General features: G+C 39.3%; 1 protein-coding gene across 3 annotated transcripts in view; it reads left to right on the forward strand.

Moving 5' to 3' along the window:
• The window catches only part of LOC137299183 (islet cell autoantigen 1-like), a 129,407-nt gene extending 107,297 nt beyond the window's left edge, over window positions 1-22,110 (forward strand). For all 3 annotated transcript variants that reach the window (XM_067831754.1, XM_067831755.1, XM_067831756.1), the window contains one exon: window positions 21,542-22,110. In XM_067831754.1, the coding sequence (XP_067687855.1) occupies window positions 21,542-21,649 (108 nt within the window). In that variant the 3' untranslated portion in view covers window positions 21,650-22,110. The remainder of the gene's footprint in view (window positions 1-21,541) is intronic.
• Window positions 22,111-22,375: the final 265 nt, after the last annotated feature.

The raw sequence follows: 22,375 nt of genomic DNA on the forward strand, positions 1-22,375 counted from the left end.
GAGACAGCGTCCGGCTACAAAGAAAAGCTTAGATCCCAGGTCAGCCGTATACGGGAAACCATCAATCAAGTCCTCCACCGAGACACCACGTTAGCAGACAGGATTCGGATATTGTTCCGGGAGCAAGGGGTCACCATCGCCAGCATTCTGACTGCATTGGGTTTTATCATATCAACCCTGGTGGTGTCACTAACAGGAGGTACCCCTGTGGGGCCTGCCGGCGGAGGGGGAACTCCCAGCGGTGGTGTTAAAGACTGGATAAAAAAACTCGGGGAAGGCCTAGCTAAACTGGCTGGTAAAGCCGCCGAAGCCCTTCCCGGCATCCTGGGTAGCATCGTCTCGTGGTTGTTGAGCGCTCTGTCTAAAACTGCCATGTGGCTCAGTCAAAACCTGTGGGCAGCCATCGTCGCCGTGGCGGGTCTGGTGTACGTAGCGGCTAAGAAATCTTTAACCAAATAAGTCCCAAAGTTACCCCACCAACCACCAGGGCCGTTTTATTATCAATATGCTGCTGTACCCCCACATGCACATGAGGGTGTGGGGGGGACACACGAACTTTAGGCTCCGGGGGTGGCGCCACTATACCCTTTTCACGTGGTGGGATGTGTGGGATATAGGGGGTGTTAATATCGGGGTTGATACCCAACTTTTGGTCCGCCGTGGCTATGACTATTTTGTTGTTATAACCCACCACTTTTTTTATTCTCAGTTGCATATCACTCGGAGCCATGTACAACCCCACGCCGAATACGTAATTGACTTTCGATCTGGCGTATTCTAACACGTTTTGGTAACGGTCGATGGCCCTCGGGAGATCAACTGGAGAATTGATAGCATCCTCAACGTTGGAAACGAATTGTGTCTGAGCGTCGTAAGCAGTTCCCTTACCGAGGATGTTGGAACGCGTCATCGACTGCGCACCCAACAGCGCCCACACGTACGTTCGAATCGAGTCGTTCAAGCGTATTGTACCAGCACGAGTGAATTCTTTCGATGTTTTTGAGATCATTTTAGTCCAGGCTGTGGCTGCATCAGGACTGGTTTGCTTTATACAGCTGACATGGATCTTTTCATTCGTTGTGGGGCCTGTAAATGTATGACGGTTTGGGTTGTATGAACCATCTTTAGAACCGGCATAATATGTTCCGGACCTGTAGAAGTACACGAGAACTATACCGAGACCATGGTTCACACCAGGAAGGCGAAAGTCTTTATTCGTTGGAATCTCAAACTCCCCACAAATACGTTCATAAGCGCGTCTATCATAGGGGTTATTCGTCATACTCCACGCTTTATCTTGGGGAAGAGGAGCACTTATTTCCTTCAATATTCGTCTCATTTGATAATAAATATGAAACAAAATAACCGCCTTACTCAGTTCGTCTATACCGTAGTCTGGTGCCACACCCGACCCTGACGTCGCACACCACACAGCAAAGTTGAGTTGGTTCTGCCAAAACTGCATTGGGTTTTGATTCCAGTTTACCACCGCCTGCGCGTTATTAACGGACACGACATAGTTTTCAAAGATATCAATAAAGGTTGTTTTAAACCCCGTACCATCTGCATTCACCACGATTTTCAAGTGTGCTAAATCCATATTATAATATATAAATTATATATTATAATATGTACATAACACTTCCAGGAATAACGAGCGGTGAGGCCGTTCAGCTGACGCACGCGATCGATAACACGTCAGGTCAACTCGAAGTCGCACTCTGCGATATCACCTACCTACCGCAATGGACTAACATTAATATCAGCAACAATAAGCTGTTCGTCAGTGGAACTCGCAGCCAGATAACTGACGGCTACTACAGCGTGTGCTCTCTAAACGACGAGGTCTTCAAACCCCTGGGAGCCGAACTCAAGATGAACGACTCAAACGGTACAGTGGTGTTAATCAACAATGGAATAAACCCTTTGAGGCTCGGCCGACCATTAGCAAGGATGCTCGGTATGTCTCCTGACGAGATAAAACCAACAACAACCGTCACAGGCACGAAGTTACCCGACCTAGTACCGTACCGAGAGCTATACATTCATCTCGGCCAGGTGAGCACAACGTATAACATTCAAGGAGGCCACCCTTCCACTATACTGAGAGCAGTGCCGGTGAAAACTGAGAAATTCAACGACGGTAGAACCGAGTCATTTTCACCACGGCAGTATAAGAGATTAACCCAGGGCAACATACCTGAGCTGACAATATCGGTGTTAGATATAAATCATAATCCTGTAAATATAGGATACCTCAGCTTAACACTTCATGTAACATGACCAGCGCACAAGGACCCGGAGTGAAAAAATGCGTCAATATCGGGATCTCCGACCTCGGAGACACGCGCGGTTTCGACGCTCCAGGAGTAGATGGTAAATCGTACGCCTTGCAACTGAAAAACAACATTTACAAACGCGTTGAAATCCCCTCCGGTGGAACCCTAAGTGATATGATAGATACCACAAGAGCAACAGTCAACACTAAGTACGCCCTTGTCAACACCGGTAATAATAATTGGGTAATATACCCATCGTTCGGTGGTAAACTGTTCGACTTAGACGATGTTGAGAGCACTACCGTCGTCAAAAACAAACCATATATGCTCGTCTTCACCGAAGATGACAAGTGGGTGTTGTTACCCGATAAAGACGACTGGTTTCTCAATATTAAACTCGTCTCCCCTTACGTGTTCACGGATAACAAAGACAACCACCTAAACAAAGTCGTGAACAATGGAACCCTGCTCGTGGCTTACGTCCCAACTCAGAGACGTAGCGTAGTCGTCAGCCCAGTCAACACTATAGCAGCCCACATGCTATCGAGTAAACCGGCTATACAAAACGTGAAATTGCAGTTGGTGTCTGAATTCGAAGGTGTGGTCAAGGCACTAGAGAGTCTACCGGCAAACGGAACACTGATCATCAAAGTCTACCTAGGGGAACCATCGGGGAATGATGTCGAGATCGTGAAGGGGATCAAACTCGGGTGGGGCAAACAACATCAGTTTCAAGTTTGCAATGTTTACGTGCGGGGGGGTGTCGACCCCAAGACCAGTCTGCAGGGGGTCAACGTGATCGTGGAAAATAAGATATCACTAACCAATATCTTCCTACCTGACAACATACACTTCATAGGTATGAAGTTAACCCCTGAATTATTATCAGAAAACCAGTTGGAAATTATATCATAATAGTATAATAATGACCAGTCATCATCCCAACACTACGCTTAACGACCTGGGAGATACGGAGGGATTCGATCAGCCTGGTGAGGAAGATGAATTATACATCCTGCACTTCAAAGACAACGTGTACAAACGGGTGCCGTTATCAGATTTTAAAGAACCCAAATGGCTGATCAACTTAACACCAGCCTCACCTTATATCACAATAGGTGAAAATGGGGTGATCTCTAAGATTAAGAACAACGGTAGTTGGGTCGGGGATTTCATTCCGGAGAGGTCATTAATCATGATAACTACTGGTCCCGGAAAAAATAGGTTAAGGACTATAGTAAAAAATAAATTACCATTTCGCAATAATCATTATAACGTATATCTTGATATATCCTCCCCTTTCACACTCATCATAGAAGTCTTCTTTTTCTATTTAGGTAATGAAAACACCTCAAAAGTACAACAAATTTTACCCGGGGTGTCAATACACTGGTTTGATGAACACACAAGCCAATATTGTCGTATTGTTATACAACAGGATACCCACGGGGCCCCTATAAACCGCTTAATAAGCCTCAGTGGGGTTTTTATTACAACAGAAAAGTCTATTAGCCTCTGACCTATTACCCTGATTGATGGTCTAGATCTTGTAGGCTTCAAATATATTAATAGGCAATTAACTGAAACCCAATTAAAATATCTTTCAAAATATATATTATAGGATGGGTTTGTACCCAGTCGTAGAGGAAGTAGCGAAGACGTTGGAAACCGTAGATGGGTTCCGCTTGAGGCAGTTATGTGATGTGAAACGCCAACTAGAACAAGACCGTGACACGCGGAAAGCTCTATGTAAAAAGTACAATAGAGCTTTCAATATCGTGGACGGGGCTGACACTACCCTTATGGCAACCAGCATGGGACTAGGGGCGGCAGGCGTTGGGTTGTTAACCACCATCGTGGCTGCACCTATAGTGTTAGGTATTGAAATAACGGCTGGGGTGACAGGGTTGGTAGGGTTGGCGCTTAAGTTAGTATCACGCAGACTTAATCGTAAGGCATTGAAACATGACGAGATCAGGGTTCTGGCCGAAGCAAAGCTGAACACAGTGAGTGAGCGAATTTCCACGGCACTCTCTGACAGTAAGATCTCAGAAGAGGAGTTTCGTTCAATCCTCTCTGAACTCAAAAAATATAACGGAATGAAACAAGATATTCGATCCAAGTCTCGTAAGTCTGCTATCAGCGAGGACGAGAAAAAAAAGTACATAGAACAGGGGATACAAAAAGCCCAGCAAGCCTTTATTATGAACACCAAAGAGATCGTAGGCGGTTCACGTTAAACTGTTTCATCGATATAAACATAACATAGGGGCGATAGCCGTAAGCGAGCCACCGATCCTATATGGTCAGTCAAAACTTACAACATAGATAAAGTGGATATGAAAGCCGACGAACCTAACTTATACTACTTGAGGGATGGGCCGGGTAGGGGATTTGTAAGAGAAGAATTATTGATCGTACCGTACGGCACAGTATTACCTCCTACCAAGGCACAGTAATTACCGCCAACTTTTTTATAGTAGGGGTAATAGTAGCAAGAGCTAATGGCCCAACCAAAGCCTTATTTAGTAAATAAGGCTTTGTAGAGACATTTTGTGAAAGTGAGCCAGAACTGTCATTCCCTATACTACTTAAGCCTTTGATTATTAGTTCCTGATTCTAACATCTTGTAACAAACTACCTGTATTAATCAGTTTCAATTGGATAACAGAGTTATCTAAATAGCTGTCACAGTTGGAAGAGAAGTGTGACCTGAAGTGATGTGAAAAGGACCATAAGAGGCATCATGTGATCTGGAAGTGACCATCATTAAGCACAACTGGTACAAGAAAGAGAGGAAGTGACATTATAAATGGCACTAAGGGAAATAAGAAATATTATTAAAGTTAGGAAAAATACTAAACATATCAAGAGGTGACATTATAAGTGGTACAAAAGAAAATGAGAAACATTTATTAAAGGCAGGAAAAATACTATATTTCAGGAAGTGACGTTATAAATGATACTAAAGATAATAAGAAATATAGGAGGAAAAATACTATATGCCAGGAACTGAGATTATAAATGGCACTAAAGGAAATGAGAAATATTTATTGAAGTCAGGAAAAATAGTTTATATCAGGAAGTGATGTTATAAATAGCACAGAAGGGAATGAAAAGTATTTATTGAGGGCAGGAAAAATACTGTATTTCAGGAAGTGACTTTGATAATAGAAAAAACAAAAGTGATATCAGAGCCATAATACATTGTAGATAAGAAAGCTTTATAGACAAGCATTACAAGAATGTCAGCAATAAGATGAGAGATCAAGCCGAGTGATTTGTGCTTAAATTGGTTGGTTGTGTGTGTGAAGCGAGCGTTGTGGAAGCCTGTGGTATATATTAAATCGGGCCCCCTACCATGCTTCCAGGATAGGAAATGGAGTTTTCATCGAGTTTATAAAATCAAGACTGCTTACTACACATTGCTGACCAAAACGATTTTGCATGAAAATAACGCGCTCTTCCTCAGAAACGAGGTTGTGGTCAAAGTGACAATATTATCGTAAGTAATCTTATGTTGACCCCTTATATTGACCGCTTCCAAGATTGAAATTGTTATGTTATAAGCAATGTCATGTAAAATCCTAATGTCCATCGATAAAATACATATTTTACTACCAGTTAAAAGTAATTTTGATTTTGTAAGTCGGTGAAAACCAACTTAAATAGCATTCATCCTCAGACAGGGCGCCAACATTTTTTAAAATCGTGAAGTCACTGGCTAAATTTAGAATAATTAAAAGATGGAATTATTGAGATCATGATTTGTTCTCATCAAGTTAGAAAATCAAAAATACTTTTCACTGGTAGATAAATATGCATTTGAATCATGGCCAAAAGGATTTTGCATGACACAACTTTTAACATAAGGACTTCTTCCAAGGAAGCAAGGTAGGGGTCGAGGTGACATTTATATTGCAAGCAAGAGTGAAATTGTTATGTTGTAAGCAATGTCATGCAAAATCCTATTGTCCATCAATAAAATACATATTTTACTACCAGTAGAAAGTAATTTTGCTTTTGTAAATCGGTGAAATGAAACTTAAATACGCGGGTTGGCTGAAAAGTTCTCAGCCTGAGTGTTTTTTCCCCACCAGGTAGAGACAGGTGTTTGCCACCAATGAGGACAATCATTTAGTGAATCATAGACACAAGAACTACAGATGTACTAATAGTTTTATCTCAACTACAGCTCTTTTCTTAAACCTACCCTCTGAAATGATCAGAAATGGACAAAACTGAATACAGGGCAGTCATCAAGTACTTGCAAAAGAAAGGGATGTCCCCAACACAGATACATGCTGACATGGTCTCCACTCTTGGGGATGATGCTCCTTCATTTTCCACAGTAAAGAAGTGGGCTGCAGAATTTAAGCATGGCAGACAAAGCCTTGATGACCCACGCTCAGGAAGGCCTTCAACAGCAACCACTCCAGAAAACATCGATATGTTGATGGATGATCGACGATTGACTACTCGACATATTGCTAGTGTTGTGGGCATCTCTCATGAGAGGGTTGAGCATATTATCACCAACGAATTAGGAATGACTAAAGTTTCTGCAAGATGGGTGCCAAAGCTCTTAACAGCAGAACAGAAACGTGTCAGGTTCCAGACGTCCCTTGACAATGTTTTGAAGCAGATCCCAATGATTTTGTGGCACGATTTGTAACCATGGATGAGACCTGGATACATCACTTTCAAAAAGAAACAAAACTACAGTCAAAACAGTGGAAGCATCCTGATTCACCAGCTCCGAAGAAAGCCAAGTCTGTTGGTATGTTCCTTCAGCTGGAAAGGTGATGGCATCAGTCTTTTGGGATTCCAGGGGTATTCTGCTCATTGATTATCTTGAAAAAGGTCAAACTATCAACGGCAGATACTATGCTGATCTACTGAACCAGTTGCGAGAAGCAATCAAAGCCAAACGACGAGGGATGATCGCTAAAGGTGTCCTCTTCCACCAAGACAATGCGCCTCTTCACAAATCGGTGGTGGCCATGTCAACAATCCGCGATTGTGGCTTTGAACTCATTGACCATCCTCCTTAGTCACCTGATTTGGCTCCTTCTGACTTCCACCTGTTCCCCAAAATGAAAAAGGAACTCGCCAGTCGCCATTTTGCAAGTAATGATGACGTCATTTCCGCTGTGACTGGTTTTTTTAGGGTAGCTGAAGAAGATTTCTTCCTGACCGGGATTCGGGCCTTGCAGCATCGCTGGCAAAAGTGTGTGAACTTGGAAGGGGACTATGTAGAAAAATAAATTACTTTGTAACTTTTTTTCACAGTGAGGCTTAGAACTTTTCAGCCAACCCTCGTAGTATTCATCCTAAGACAGGGCGTAGCCATTTTTGAAAATTGTGAAGTGAAGTCAAATCCATTTGAATTAATGAGATTATGGTTTGTTTTCATCAAGTTAGAAAATCAAAACTACTTTTTACTAGTAGTTAAATATGTATTTGAATCATGACCAAAAGGAGTTTGCATGACACAACTTGTAACATAACCTAAGCGAGGTCAGTGTCAAAGTGAAAATACTGCACGGTAAATTTCCTCACTTGCTAAATTTACTTGGTTTGTAACATTCACTCACCAGTATGTAGACACTTGTCAATATACATCTTTCTACTTGGTCTCATAATCCTGATTACTTTATAATCATACTTGTATGCATTTTGAAACTTAATAAAAAGAAGCGTTCTGCGAATGTATAACAGGAATGTAATATGTAGACATTCTATAATTTGTGTATATGAATCATAATTCACATGCTCGCACGCCCTAGTGTATGTCGCCTGCATCATTACACTTCACGACGAAAACAATGATTGTGTTTAGAGCTATGACAACTTAATAAAAACAAAAATGCAAATATTAATATTAAAGTTACAGTAGCAATGTCAGGCTATTACCTTGTTCGAGGAATGTGTCCATCAATATCCATAAAAATGAGTGATATATTATTCATCTGCAGATTTCCCAAGTGATGTGTCTTTTAACAGTCTAGTATACGAAAACGTGATGTATCGTTTCAGGTTTTTCACATTGCTGTATAGTTTCATTGGTCACCCAAGATAGCACACCTGGCAACTAATTGCATACTGTGCGTCATTGTTTTGAAAACATTATTTAGATAGCCAATAATGAGCAATCAATCAATGTTTTGGCGGTTAATCCTTTGAAAGAAGGGTGTTGTTTTTGCATAGACACAGACACGACAGAGTGTATTCAGTATAGATTAGTAAATGTACATACATAAACACTACCTTTTGACAAATCCCCCATTTAAATCCCCATAAAACTAATTAATCAATTAGCATGTTATCGGTTAATCCTTTGATCGATCCAGACACAAGAAATGCTAAGTGGGGACCTCTGTCGGGTAATCTAAGTGGCGTTACCACTAATTATACCTGTCATAAATTCATTAACTGAGCACCTAACACAGATTACAACCAAGTGATTTGACAGAATCGTCTATGAAAACAAGGGTTGTATCTCGAAAACTGGGCAAATCAGGAAACAAAACTAAATGATAGTAGATTGTGAGAACATATAGCTTTCGTTTTTCACAACAGCTTTCGCGATTTCAGGTTTGTACAAACCTGTAAACGAAATAGTTTACCCCCTGAAATGTAGATGAATTCTGTATAGACCCTCATATCTAGACCTACTATTACGTCATGGAGACGCGCCGCTCTGATTGGTTGAAATTTCATTTGCAGCCTAGAATTGTGCACTGTTGTCAAAAAGGTCGATCTAAGTTAATGAAAGGTCGAAATGAGTAATTTCAATGGGAGGGTTTCATTTATAGTGATGTCAGCAAGTGATTTTGTATTTGTACCCTACTAGAGTATATGTGATCTTTAAGGTATTGTAATAATTATAGTAACTGATCATGTAGACATTTTTTAAAACTACTTTATCTCTTTTGTCTATTGCTAACCATTGGATTTTGCTAAATTAATATTCAGTGTGAAATACTGACATTCATTGTGAAACAATTAATATTTTCTTTGAATACCAAACATCTATAATATCCTAGCTCTAAATTCACAGTGTAGCTGGGCGATTGTTATGAGTGTGTCTTTTCTGTATATTTTGTTATTAATTATTATTGCTCTAGTTGTAATTGGGTCACCATATTTAAGGTTTTAGTGTTAGTTATTTTGGGTCACATTTCCTGCGGAGAATTATTTAAGCGGCACACCTCTAAGGCAGTATTTTAGAGTTACCTCCCTTTGAAAAACCAACAACATGAGTTCTGGAGCTTTGCTGTGTCAACAAGACTGAATAAGCATCCTGAGCTTTACACTTCAAAACTGTTTGCGGTAACATAGTCCATGACTCCCCAGGCCACTTGAGATTTTCAGCAACTTTCTCAAAATGTAGAAAATAATTGTCTACTTCTTTTTCATTAAAAGGGGGTACAAGCCTAGCATTCCTTGCAATGTCAAATGTGGAAGAATCTGAGGGTTGAGAAGTTTTTTCAGTGCAATTTCTTTGTAAATTTCCAATTTCTTCAATTCTAATTCCTTTCTGTCTCTTTCCCTTTCTCTTTCCTTCTCCATCTCAAACTTTTTCATTTCCAACTCTTTTTCTTTCTCTGTTTTCAACCTTTTCAATTCTAATTTTTTCATTTCCAGCAGGTCTAAACATTCCTCTGGCACCATTTCCAAAACATCATCTTCAAAAACTCCCTCATCAATATAGTGATTCAACACAATTTTCAAAATCAGAAATTTCCTCATTGCAGGTTTGGCATCAAGTCTGAGATGTGAAGAAATTTGGAATGAATTCTGATTTCCTCAACTGACTAATTGTCTCAGAGTCAAGGGACAACACAAACTTCTCAAGTTCAAACACCAGTTTGCTGGTTCCACAATTAACTTGTTGCAAAATTGCAGAAATCTGAAATAAAATGTCAAATGAATTCTATCCTGGATGAGCCCCCAATTTTGTTACGGTTAAGAATTTGCCATGACAAAAGATGTAAGAAATCCCCTGTGAACCAGCAAAACAGGACAAAGACAAGTCTAAAACAAAAGCTGTTTTGTAGGTAGAATATTGTGATAATATAATAATTCTGTATTCTAACCATCTTAGATCAGTGCTATAAGTGCATTTCCATGGGATGATATTAAACATTTCATAGTCCTGTGGTAGAAGGTTTAGATTCAAGCTGTCCCAGTTTTTATTATAGGATTCTGTTCGGAATTTAGAGCACAGGAGTGTTTCATAGAAATATTTGCTGCCCTTTTCACTGAATTTTAGTTTAGACAAATTGAAAGGGTGTGTCGATTTAGTGTTCAGGGTGGTGAAATGAGAAATATTTGCCTTGAACATGTAAGTAGTAATTGCCTGTTTGACCCCTTCACAGGTCAGGAAATTAGTTTTAAGTTTATATAGATCCATAAAGTCATCAAGGGATAGAAATTTCCCTTCTGCCATCAGCATGTCAGATACCAATACAACTCCCTTGTTATATCAGTATTTATACAGAATAGCTTTGTTACCTATCATTATGTCATCGTTACACCAGATAGACTGTGACTGGATTTCAGATTAACTTGTAATGGTATCTATTTGCTTAGATATGAACCAGGCCAAAGCAAGTAACACATCCCTCCAAAACTGATTAGTTAAAGTTGGAGTAACAACATTTTTAGTGTAATTAATATCTGCAGACCATAGGTAAATTTCATCTGTTATCTGTCTAAGAAAAAGATAATCCGACCTATATGATTTCTGTAATAATTTTCTTACTCATACAAGCTCTTGGGCAGCAATTGTCTCTTTAATTTTTGGTAACTTTAATCCACCGTGTTTTGGAAGAGATTTAATAATGTCCACTTTAACTTTGTCTGATTTTCCTCTCCATATAAAGTAAAACATAGCTTTTGAAGTTTATCTGAAACATGATCTGGAGGATTTGGGAGTGTTGCAAATAGGCGCTTAAATTTAGGAAGCAGAAGTGATTTCAAAACTGTGTTTCTTCCAAAGGGAGTAAGTGATTGTGACCAGGTGTTCATTTCTTGCATAATTTGGGACAATATATCTGCATAATTTTTCTCAACCATATTTGGTAAATCTGTGTCAAAGTGAATACCTGAAAGTGTAAATTCAGAGTGGAACCTGTCAAAATTTCAGTCTTTACATAACTTTAGTCTTGATTTCTTTTTTTATCCTATCCAAATTAGCTTTGATTTTTCAATATTGATTTTTAGCCCAGAGAATCTTGCAAAGAAATGTAATGTATTTATAGCAACATAAAGACATTTTTCAGAACCATCGAGGATCATCATGGTATCATCAGCAAATTGTGACATAATGTATTCAATATTGTCAACTTTTATTCTTCTTATATGCTTAGTATTTTGTATCATTAAGGCCAAAATATCTACACAAACCAAAAATATATAAGGTGACAGAAGTTTGACAACATCTTGACAACAGCCCTGGGTTATTTTAGAGAAAGGAGATGCAAAGCCATTTATTAATACACTAGATTCTTTATCATGGCAGAAAAGGTTTACCCACTTGATCAAATCTGGCCAAAAACGATAGAAATTGAGAACATTGAGTATATATTTTACGTTAACTGAGTCAAAGGCTTTCTCAAAGTCAATCAAAAGGAGTAGTCCAGGGATTTGATATGTTTCAGTATTATGTTCCATAAGGTCATAAATTAGTCTAGTTACTTTTGGTCCTCATTAATGATATGTGGGAGGATTGGCTTGATTCTGTTGGCAATGGCTGCATCAGCTATCTTATATGATATATTTAGAAGCAAAATGGGTCACCAGTTCTTTAAAAACCTTTTAGGCTTATTTCCTTTCAGAATACATGTTATAAGCCCCTGTTTCTGGGAGACAGATAAATTTGCAGTCCGAAAAGCAAAATTTTGGGATCTTTTAAAAAATTCACCAAGATCATTCTAAAAGAATTTTTAAAATTCTGCTGTAAAACCATCAGGGCGTGGATTTTTGTTCAGTTCAGTACTTAGTTTTGGTATGGTAATATCTTTTAAAAGTTCATCCGAAGCTATTGGACTTACATCTTGTTTTGTATATAATTTCACCTCTTTTGAACACTGTGTTGAGATCATTTAGGACTGTTCCATCATCTTTTTCTAATTCTACAAACGATTTATTTAAAAAATTTCTGGCGTCAAGTTTCAAGAAGCATTTGTTGGTTTTTTGCCCTGCTCTATCCACTTAGCCTTTGATCTAACTAGCAATCCCTTCTATTTTCTTTCCATTGATATCATCTAAATCAGTTCTAATTTTGTTAATTTCTTTTAGCATATCATTTTTTGCTGAGTCTGTATCTGATTTATCAAGTCTGATTTCCATGGAGGCTAATTGTGTTTTCAGCTTGTTTTCTGTATGCAGCATAATTTTTGTTGAGGCATAATAAATTGTCTTTCCTCTAATCATTAATAGTAGAGTTTCCCATAGTAATTGCACATCAGTTGAATATATTATGTCATTTCCTTATTTTCATCATAAATTTTATATTGGTCAGGTGTGGAGTTTATCACTTCCACATATTTTCTATTATGCAGCAAGGAATTGTTAAATTTCCAGAAGCCTCGGCGAAGAGGCATATTTGAAAGTGTAAGTGATAATTCTATGAGAGAGTGATCAAATCCTAAGATCCTAATATATCACAGTGACTAATGGCTGATAGCATTTCATGCGATTTTAAGAAGTTAAGTCTAACTTGTTTCAAAGGGGTTGGCTGTCGCCATGTATATCCCTTTTCACCAAACTTTTGTTCACAACAGGGGTCTTTAAGATCAAGAACTTCCATTAGGTCTAATACTTTTTTCAGCCTTTGGATTGTTAATGTGTTTATAGTTGTAGGTGTCTGTTGATTGATCTTTCACTAGATTCCAGTCTCCACATACTATAATTTTCTCATTATCAAACTTTTCAGTAACATTTATGATGTTTTTGAAAAAGTCTGGACAGTTGTGGTTAGGTCCATAGATACTAATGATAGTATATCTAAATTCATCAATATTAACAGAAAGAGTGACACAACTGGAAATTTCACTAGAACACGTAGTGTGTAAAGTGAAATTATAATTTCATTAGTTAACATAGTAGATGTGATATTGGTATCTTCATCATGATATCTGGAAGTAGGCCGCTATGCGAGATCTCGCGAGGCATATTACCCATAAACCCTTCTTCATAAGGGCTGAAATTAGAATAGAACAGAGAGTAAAGGCACAACATTAAATCAGATCATACAGGTGATCTACTGAATGCGAAATTCAAACTTCAGAAACGAAAAAAACCCTAGACAGGGTCTGAGGTCACGTAGGTCATCCAGCGGAGCACACTTCTCTTCCTGGCCAGCTCTGCTCTGGTCCACCCACATGGCACTCTGTAAGCAAAACATAGTATTATCAAGTATGATTTGGTTGAATCAATTAGATCAGTTCATAACTGTAATATGTTTCAAACTCCATTAGGACTGACATAAGTTTAAAAGTTTTGGAATAAAAACTAAATCTTAGCAATCCAATAAATCTGAGAAATCAAAAAAACAATTCAGGGTGGGAGACAGGGTAGGGAATATCACATCTACTATGTTTACTAATGAAATTATAATTTCACATAATACACTACGTGTGCTAGTGAAATTTCCAATTTCACCTCATAAATATAGTAGATGTGATATTGGTAGTCCAAAGCATGTTACTATCAAGTATCTTTGACATGCAGTTTTCACTGCTGGCTGTATTTCTCGGGTAGAAAGTTCGAACGTCGAAGCCTTGATCCAGTTGCCTAACTTCAAAATGTCTGTGACTGAAGCACCTCTGGCAAATGCCTTTGAAGCACTAGCTCCTCTGACAGAATGAACATTATAGTGTGAAGTGTCAGTACCTACCTCACTCTTAAGGTTTGTTACCTATTTTGCAATACTTGGGCACGAGTATTTGGGTTGGGGAGGAATCTGATTAAAAATCCCTGACATTAATTTCCTGACAAGTGGGTGTTGACACACATTATAGCCCACGATAGTGGGGTGAAAGGCAGACAAAGCTGATCTACATGTATTTATGGTCCTGTACTGATTATTCTCTTGGTACAAGTGAGTGAGAAAGTCTAAGACAGACTCCACAGAGGCTGAAAAGGTATAAAAATCCTGTTGATTGCACCAACCACTCCACCTATTCCAGGAAGCATTGTAAGCACCTTGTGTGCGGGGTCGCCATTGGCAGGAGAGCATCTGAGTAGTCGCTTCCGAAAATCTTCTGGTCTTGATGCTACGCCGGAAACCTTCCACGCTGCTAACGCCAGAGTGTTGTTTTCTATCAATGGATGAGGCAGATTTTGTGGGGAGTTCAACAGATCCCTCATCCATGGGAGGAGGATTGGCTGTGTGACTGCCATCTCCAATAGGAGTGGATACCAGGACTGACCTTGCCACACTGGAGTTATGATGACCAGCTCTGCTTTGTCCTTCCTTATTTTCCACAGACACCTGCCTATCAGTGAGAATGGGGAAAGGCATAAGGAATCCCCTGATTCCAATTCACTAGAAATGCATCTGTTGATAGTGCAAGGGGTTCTGGCCTCCAGCTGCAGAAAGGCTTCATTTGGAGAGTGAGTCTTGATGCAAAAAGGTCCATTGCGAAGGGGCCCAGTACCTGGCTGCACTGAGCAAAGATGACTGGATTGAGCATCCAGTTGCTCGAGTCGTTGAAGTGGTGAGACTCCCAGTTTGCATGAATGTTCTCTATCCCTGGCAGATAGACTGCTGTTAGGAACAGACAGTTCTGGAGGCAGAAATCCCATATCTGTTTTGTGACCTGAAGCAGACTGACTGACTGACTTTGTCCCCCCGAATTGGTTCACATAAGCCATGGCTGTCTGATTGTCAGCCTGCACCATAATGGATTGATCTTTCATCCCCTTGCAAAAGGTCAAGAGTGCCAGATGAATTGCCTTCAGTTCTAGAACATTGATGTGCATTCTCTGTTTTATCTCTGACCACCGGCCTCCTGTTGATCTCTGGCCATGTATTGCTCCTCATCCTTTCTTTGATGCATCCGTCTGGAGAATCATGTCTGGATGAGCTGCCATGATCGGCTTCCCTTTGAAATTGGTGAGGTTGGTTATCCACCACCTCAGTTCCTCCAGACAATCTGAAGACAGGGTAATCATTGATTCGTAACTCCGGGAACGCAAAAGCTCCCTGCTGGAATGCATCTGCAGGTAACGACAATGTAGTTGAGTTGGTAAGATTGCTGTCATTGAGGGTGACAGTTTTCCTATCAGACTTGCCAACTGTGGTATCCTTACCTGCTTCTTTCCCAGCATGTACCAACAAGTTGCTACAATGTTCTCTACCTTCTCTGGTAAGATCAAGGTATGATTCACTGTGTCTATCTGAAACCCCAGGAAAGTGATTGACTGGGTTGGTGACAGAACTGATTTCTTCCAGTTTATGACAAAGTCTAGGGACTGGAGAAGAAACAACAGGATGTCCCGGTGTTCTTCCAGTTTTGCTGGTGATTCCGCGACACACAGTATATCGTCCAGGTATATTATCAAGTGGATACCCCCTCTCGCCGAGCCAAACCTACCACTGGACGAAGAAGTTTTGTAAATGCTCTTGGAGCTAGGGAAAGTCCAAATAGCATGCATCGGAACTATTACACAACACCCTTCAAAGAGAAGCAGGGTAGCTTTTTAATGTGGGGTGCCATTGGGACGCTGAAGTACACATCCTTTAGATCCAACTTGCACAGCCAGTCCCCTTTGCAGATCAGGTCCCTTAGCAGATGTAGTCCTTCCAACTTCAGCCTTCTTGACATCCTTAGACAGTTTGGCCAGAATGTTAAGTCTTCTATTGTAATTCATAGACACATTGGCCTGACCGATAAGACAGATAGTTTTCTCTATCAATTCCAACAGTTCAAAAATATCTAAATCGGAAGGAGATTCACCCCAGCGGATCTTGCCAAGATTATGCCACAAGTGACATAGTGGTCCCATGGAATTCATTATTCCCTTCTGAATAAACTGAAGAGATTGATCATATTTCTTCTCGAAAGACTTTCCCTTTGCCTCAAAGAGATCATCTAAATAGGGATCAAGAGAAGGTGTTTGCAGACATTCCTCTGAAGGGACTGGGAAATCTTCAAGAATATTCTCCTCCAGTTTGGAGTCTTGGCAGAAAACAGTGAAATTTTTCTGAGTCTGTCGAGAGAAATGATGCGGGAGACTCCATTCTGATGGGTCTTGTGCATCGGCCAATGAGAACAGGGCGTAATCATCAACATGGTCACTAGCCACATGTTTAGATGGGACGATTCCCTTTATCCCCATTCTGACTGATAACGGGCTCAATGTAAGCTCAATCATCACTTGAGATGATAGAGTCTGAGCTAGAATCAGATTCAAAGTCAGATGCGGAAGCCACACAAGCGTAAATAAGTGCATGTTTGTGCTGTTTTGGATGGCTATCCACTCGTGAACCTCGCTTGTTGCCTGACCCTGATGGTTGGGGTTGACAGGGCATGTCCAGACCATCCACGTGGTCCTTCAACATAATCTTGTCTGCAGATTTATGCGCCTCTACGGGCACATTTTTCTGCTCAGATAAGTCATCTGGGTCTTGTATAGACCCTTTGATGGCAGGATAGTGATTCATGCTATTCTACACAAGGGAAAAAATCAAAACTTACGCAAAGACTAACTCACACATATTTGATAGAGGCCATGATGAAGAAGTGTTTATGGGTAATTTGAATCGCAAGATCTCGCATAGCGAGACTTCGCTAGCTTTAAATATGGCCTACTTCGGGTATCATGATGAAGATACCAATATCAGATCTACTGTGTTTATGACGTGCAATTTCCCTTGTCATCTGTAATAGTATTGAGAACCTTGAATTCAAAGTTATTGTTGAACATTGTAGATGTTCCCCTGGAATTGCTAGTGAAGGGACTTATGTAGCTTTCATTGTAACCCCATTGTTGTTTTATATGTTGACTTCAGCTGTAGAGTGTAAATCTAGTAGGCAATAAATGTTAGCTTTTTCTTGAGAAAATTGAATACTTTCAGTTACTACCTTCAGTTTTTCAGCCATAGGGTAGATAGGTGGGTGTGGCATCATTATATACATATATTAGGAATAATGAAAAGCAGGCAATAACCATGTGGTAATTTCAGCCAAAAGATGTACCTGTACCTTTCAAGCTCACTTCCAACACATGATATTGAAGTGAAAGTGAAACATCAAAATTCAAAGGAAACAAAAACATACATATAAATGTAACATTTGGAACATATAAAGTCTACCAAACTTACAATTTTATCCGCCCAATAACCATTTTGGGGATAACGATATCGAAAGAGTCAAATTGGTCTTGTAACACCTGCTGAACGAAAATTGAACAAACATGCCACGATGCACCCTTCGCCTTCATCATACAAAAATACAATTTTAAGTGTCATCTGTGACAACATTCTACACAGAGTAGATAGTACAGGCACATAATGTAACCAACTGTTTAGGAATTTAAAACAAATCATGGTAATAGCATTTTACCTGTAATTTTGTTTTCAAGCACGTAAGTGACTCAGAAATTAACACAGTCACCTTCGTGCATATGACAGTTCTAAAAATAGCACTTTTTGTAAACATTGACACGTGGATGTAATGTCCACATACATGATTTCTTACATTTGGATATCTTGGTAATTGAATGGAGGGACAATAGCTCAGAAACAGAGATCTAAGTTATACAACGAAAAGAAAATAGAAACCTTTCTAGATCTTGTTAGGTGAAAGATCAGATAGAATCAACAGCATTAATGGACATTTCGTATGATTGTGCAGATATTATTTGTGTTAGAGATAACTGTTCAGATATCTCATTCAATATATTCAAAGTTCATCTTCCAGTCTGACATCTTTCAAGGCAAACTGTTAACTTTGTCGTCATTGCAGGATATCAATTAACCTCTCAAGGATCCTTTTTTGTAGCTTGTTAGTTTGATGGAGTTCATAAGCTTTTGTGGCTAGTTTTCCTCAGTATTTTTGTCCATGGCATGGGGAGGTCGGTACGAATTTTTTCTCGCAACAATTTTCCTTTAGTAAATGTGACATTTAATATGTCCTGTCTGTCAGACATCTTGACAAACTTTACAACAATCAGTTTGGGCATGTTAGCAGTTCTTGGGTTAGTACTATGACAAGGCAGTCTCTGGATATGAACCAGGTCAATGCTCCCTACACTGTTTATGCCGAGGTCTTCAAACAACTCGGTGCAGCCCTCTGGAGGGTCTTGTGTGACTGGAATACCATAAACAAGCAAGTTACACTTACAATGGTACATTTCCTGTTCCAGGAGCTTCTTTTCAAAGTGACACTCCTTCTCGGCAATGTCCGAAGTCAGCTTGTTTACCTCAGCCTTGTCTTGAATATCAGCTGAATTGTAATTTAAAGGGGCACTGATGCGGAGCAATTTCTGTGGACTGGTGTAAACTTTTTTTATTGTTTTTCTCCCGTGAGTACCCGGATAATATCCCAGAATTCGTGACTGGTTCCTGACCTCTGCTGCGCAGTCCGTATGCGCAATTGATAGTTTAATTATAGACAGATCAGCTAAGGTGAGGTCATTTTTACTTCATTACAAATGTATTATGAAAACAAATGAAACACTTTGAAGGTTAATCATCTGCCAGTGGTAGAAATGGTAAAAAACTATTAGGATGGAAAAAAATGAACCAATGTATGTCTCTATATTTTGTCTCATAACCCTAATTAGTTTATTGTCATATTTGTATGATTTTGAAAATTAATAAAAGAGCACACGGTGTGCTTATACTTATAGTAAATGTCTAACATGACTGTAACATTCAAACATTGTATAGACTGCCAATGTGGATCCTATTTCACACACATGCGCAATCTAGTGTGTGTTTTCTGTCATATAGATTTTGCTGAATGCCACAACAAATAAATTAAAACAAAATGCAAATAATGAATGTAAAACAGACTAATTTTATAGCAACAATGTCAGGCTACTACCTTGTTCAGGAATGCATCCTTCAATATCCACGTAAAAGAACGATATTCCAAGCTGGTAAATAATCCTGCTCTGTGTCATGTTTCTTACAACAGTCTAATTTGCGAAAAAGTAACACATCGTTTCACGTCTTTCACACTTGTGAAAACCTGATAAACCTTTCATTGATCACCCAAGATAGCACACCTGGCTACTAATTGTATGATGTCCGCCATTCTAAGTAATTTAGTTAACCAGTAATGAGCAATCAATCAATCAACGCAATGGTGGTGAATTCTTTGAAGGGAGAATGTTGTTTTTACGCTCGCACTTTACGACAGGATGTTGTCAGTATAGATTGGTAACATCTACCCACACTGCCTTTTGACAAATCCTCTGTAGAAGATAAAAGTAATTAATTAATCAGTGTGTTATCGGATAATCCTTTGATCGATATTTGTTTTTGTAGCTCAGCTGATAAACCCTCTTGCATCACTCACATTCACATATTACATAACATACAATACATTTGCTACTACAGACCTTAATTTATAATGTTTTTTACTCCAGACATGAGAAATGCCAAATGGGAACCTTTTTTGAGTAACCTGAGTGGTGTTACCACTAATTATACCTGTTATCAATTCATTAACGGACCACCAAGAGAATGATGGCAAATAACATGTGTAGGTTTACACCATCAAACGCGAGTTACAGCAAGGAAGATGGGATCTCTGTGTCGCATGCAGCCGAAAAACATTTATGGGCCGAAACTGTTTTGAGGATACCAACGGAACTTCGTTACATAAGAAATACATACAGGCATTTGCTGTGCACTTGGGTATATAGGTGTAATCAGGGTTTTTTATGTAAGAAAATTTTCAGATTTTGTCTGAGGAAATTCTGCTAAGGTGGACCGGAGCCCAGTCCCTTTGTCTGTCACGGTCGAGGGAGCGGGCACTGACCAATTTGCAGTTTGGTTTTGTAATTAGACTGTTGGCGAGAAACATTATTCGCTCCGCATCAGTGCCCCTTTAACGACTCCTTAAGATTGTTACAAGATTCTCTCAATTCAGCAATATTGTTTTTTATTCCACTTATTATGTCGAAAGTTTGTTGTTTGAGCGTCTCGTTGATGAAACACTTGATTTCCTCAGTGTCCGACATTTTTTGTGAATGTGATGGCTGACTGTCTGAATCACTGACAGAGAGCCCCTGCTTGATTATTCCGCATTCTCCAAGGAAAAAAATTTACTCAAACCGCCATCGCTGAACGTCATCAGAGTTTCTTTACCCTTTCCCCTTCGATTTGAAGCCATATTTGTTGATTAAAATGGATTTAACTGATTCAGCTTTCTGTTTCCGGAAGAATGAAGTGGATTTGAACACGGAACAACTGTTCCTATTCAAGTCTTCAACATTCAGTATACTTCAGCCTGATACCAGTTTGGGGTCCAGGAGGCTCTTTTCACTGATCTCAGGATGCTCAAAATTGTGAGGTCAGGGTGTGATTTGCGTTTTGATCAGCATCTTCCACATGTGAACCAGCCTATAAATTCCAAAGTATTGTGATTGTCAGTGGAAGTATTAGGTTTTGTGGTCATCTACATTTCACTATTGACTGCTTATGGGGATTACCAGATGTGAATTCCCACAGATCCAAGGGATTAATTCTGGCTATTTTGATGCAGTAGAGTAAGTGTAATAAAAGGAATTGTCAAAAAAATAATAATTTGATATCATTGTCAATAATTCCAAGAATACAGTGTCCCTAACATCAGTAGTAATCCATCACATCTCCTTAATATACCTGGTACAAGGTTTTGGGAAGGAAGTGAAAGTTTGCTGTTTTATACTGATAGTGTGATGAGAGCCAAAACACAGGATTTTTGGCAGTGACACTCATAGACAAAGAAAGAATATTCCTGCTTAGCAGTGGTTCAAGAATCTGAAATCTAAATCTGAATCAAGAAACATCATACTCACAAATTTAAGAAGTTGTTATGCATAGTGTTGGCCTATAATGTACTTCCCAGATTCTAAAATGCATCTCAAAGAAGATGCAGTTGAGGTAATATTTTATGAATAAGTTTTCACAATTATAACACCATATTTACCAACTTTACTGACAAATAGGACGTGGTTATACATACCCATGACATGAAGCAGTCAAGTCCACATGTTAAGGGTCTTACTCTGTTTCCTTCTTTTAATTTCAGGCCCAGAAATCTGACATGTCTGCTTGGTTCAATCTGTTTGCTGATCTTGACCCGTTGTCTGACCCTGATGCTGTTGGTAGGCCTGATAAAGAGAGCAATGCAGCATAACTGTCGCCTGATATGAAGAGCTGTGACTTGACTTTGATCCTGATACTGTAAATTGACATGGCCATGACTGACCAGGCCTGACTCATACAAGTTTGCTGTAGACTAAAGTTTTCGTGAACAATATGTAGCATTCTTATGTAGCATGAAGAAATCTGTGAAGTATACATGTTACGTGTGATACATGCTGCTGTTTAGTATTTGAAATTGTGGAGATGTTGATACTTCAGTTTCATTTGTGTCCATTCCATCAAAGGTTGTATATTTGCTCCCTACATATATAGTCTGTATATGTTACTAGTTATTGTAATGATATTGAGAATGGCAAGTGTGGGTATGTATGTAGTTATATCACACTGTGATTTCTGTTCTGGTTATGTATTCTACATGTTATCAAAAGAAGTTTGTATGAACAGCATGAGGAGAGGAACCTATCCTGAAGTAAAATAAACATTAAGTGTGCCTGTAGCAATACTGTTTACTAACTACATGGGTATGTCCTTATGTTTGTGCACAGTATGAGGCATCTGTCCCTTTGACCCATGACACCTTTGTCAGATTGTTTGAATGCAGTTTGTATTCAGCCCTATGATGTGACACTTGCTATATACAGTTGTCAGGCTGCTATGGCTGCAAACCAGCCTTAAATCAGATGAAAACCTGTGCAAGTCTGTGGGATGTGTATTATTTATAGTAAGAATGTGTTCTTTAATATGAAGAACTGATGTT

The sequence above is a fragment of the Haliotis asinina genome, chromosome 10, assembly GCF_037392515.1.
Source record: "Haliotis asinina isolate JCU_RB_2024 chromosome 10, JCU_Hal_asi_v2, whole genome shotgun sequence".
NCBI lineage: Eukaryota > Metazoa > Mollusca > Gastropoda > Lepetellida > Haliotidae > Haliotis > Haliotis asinina.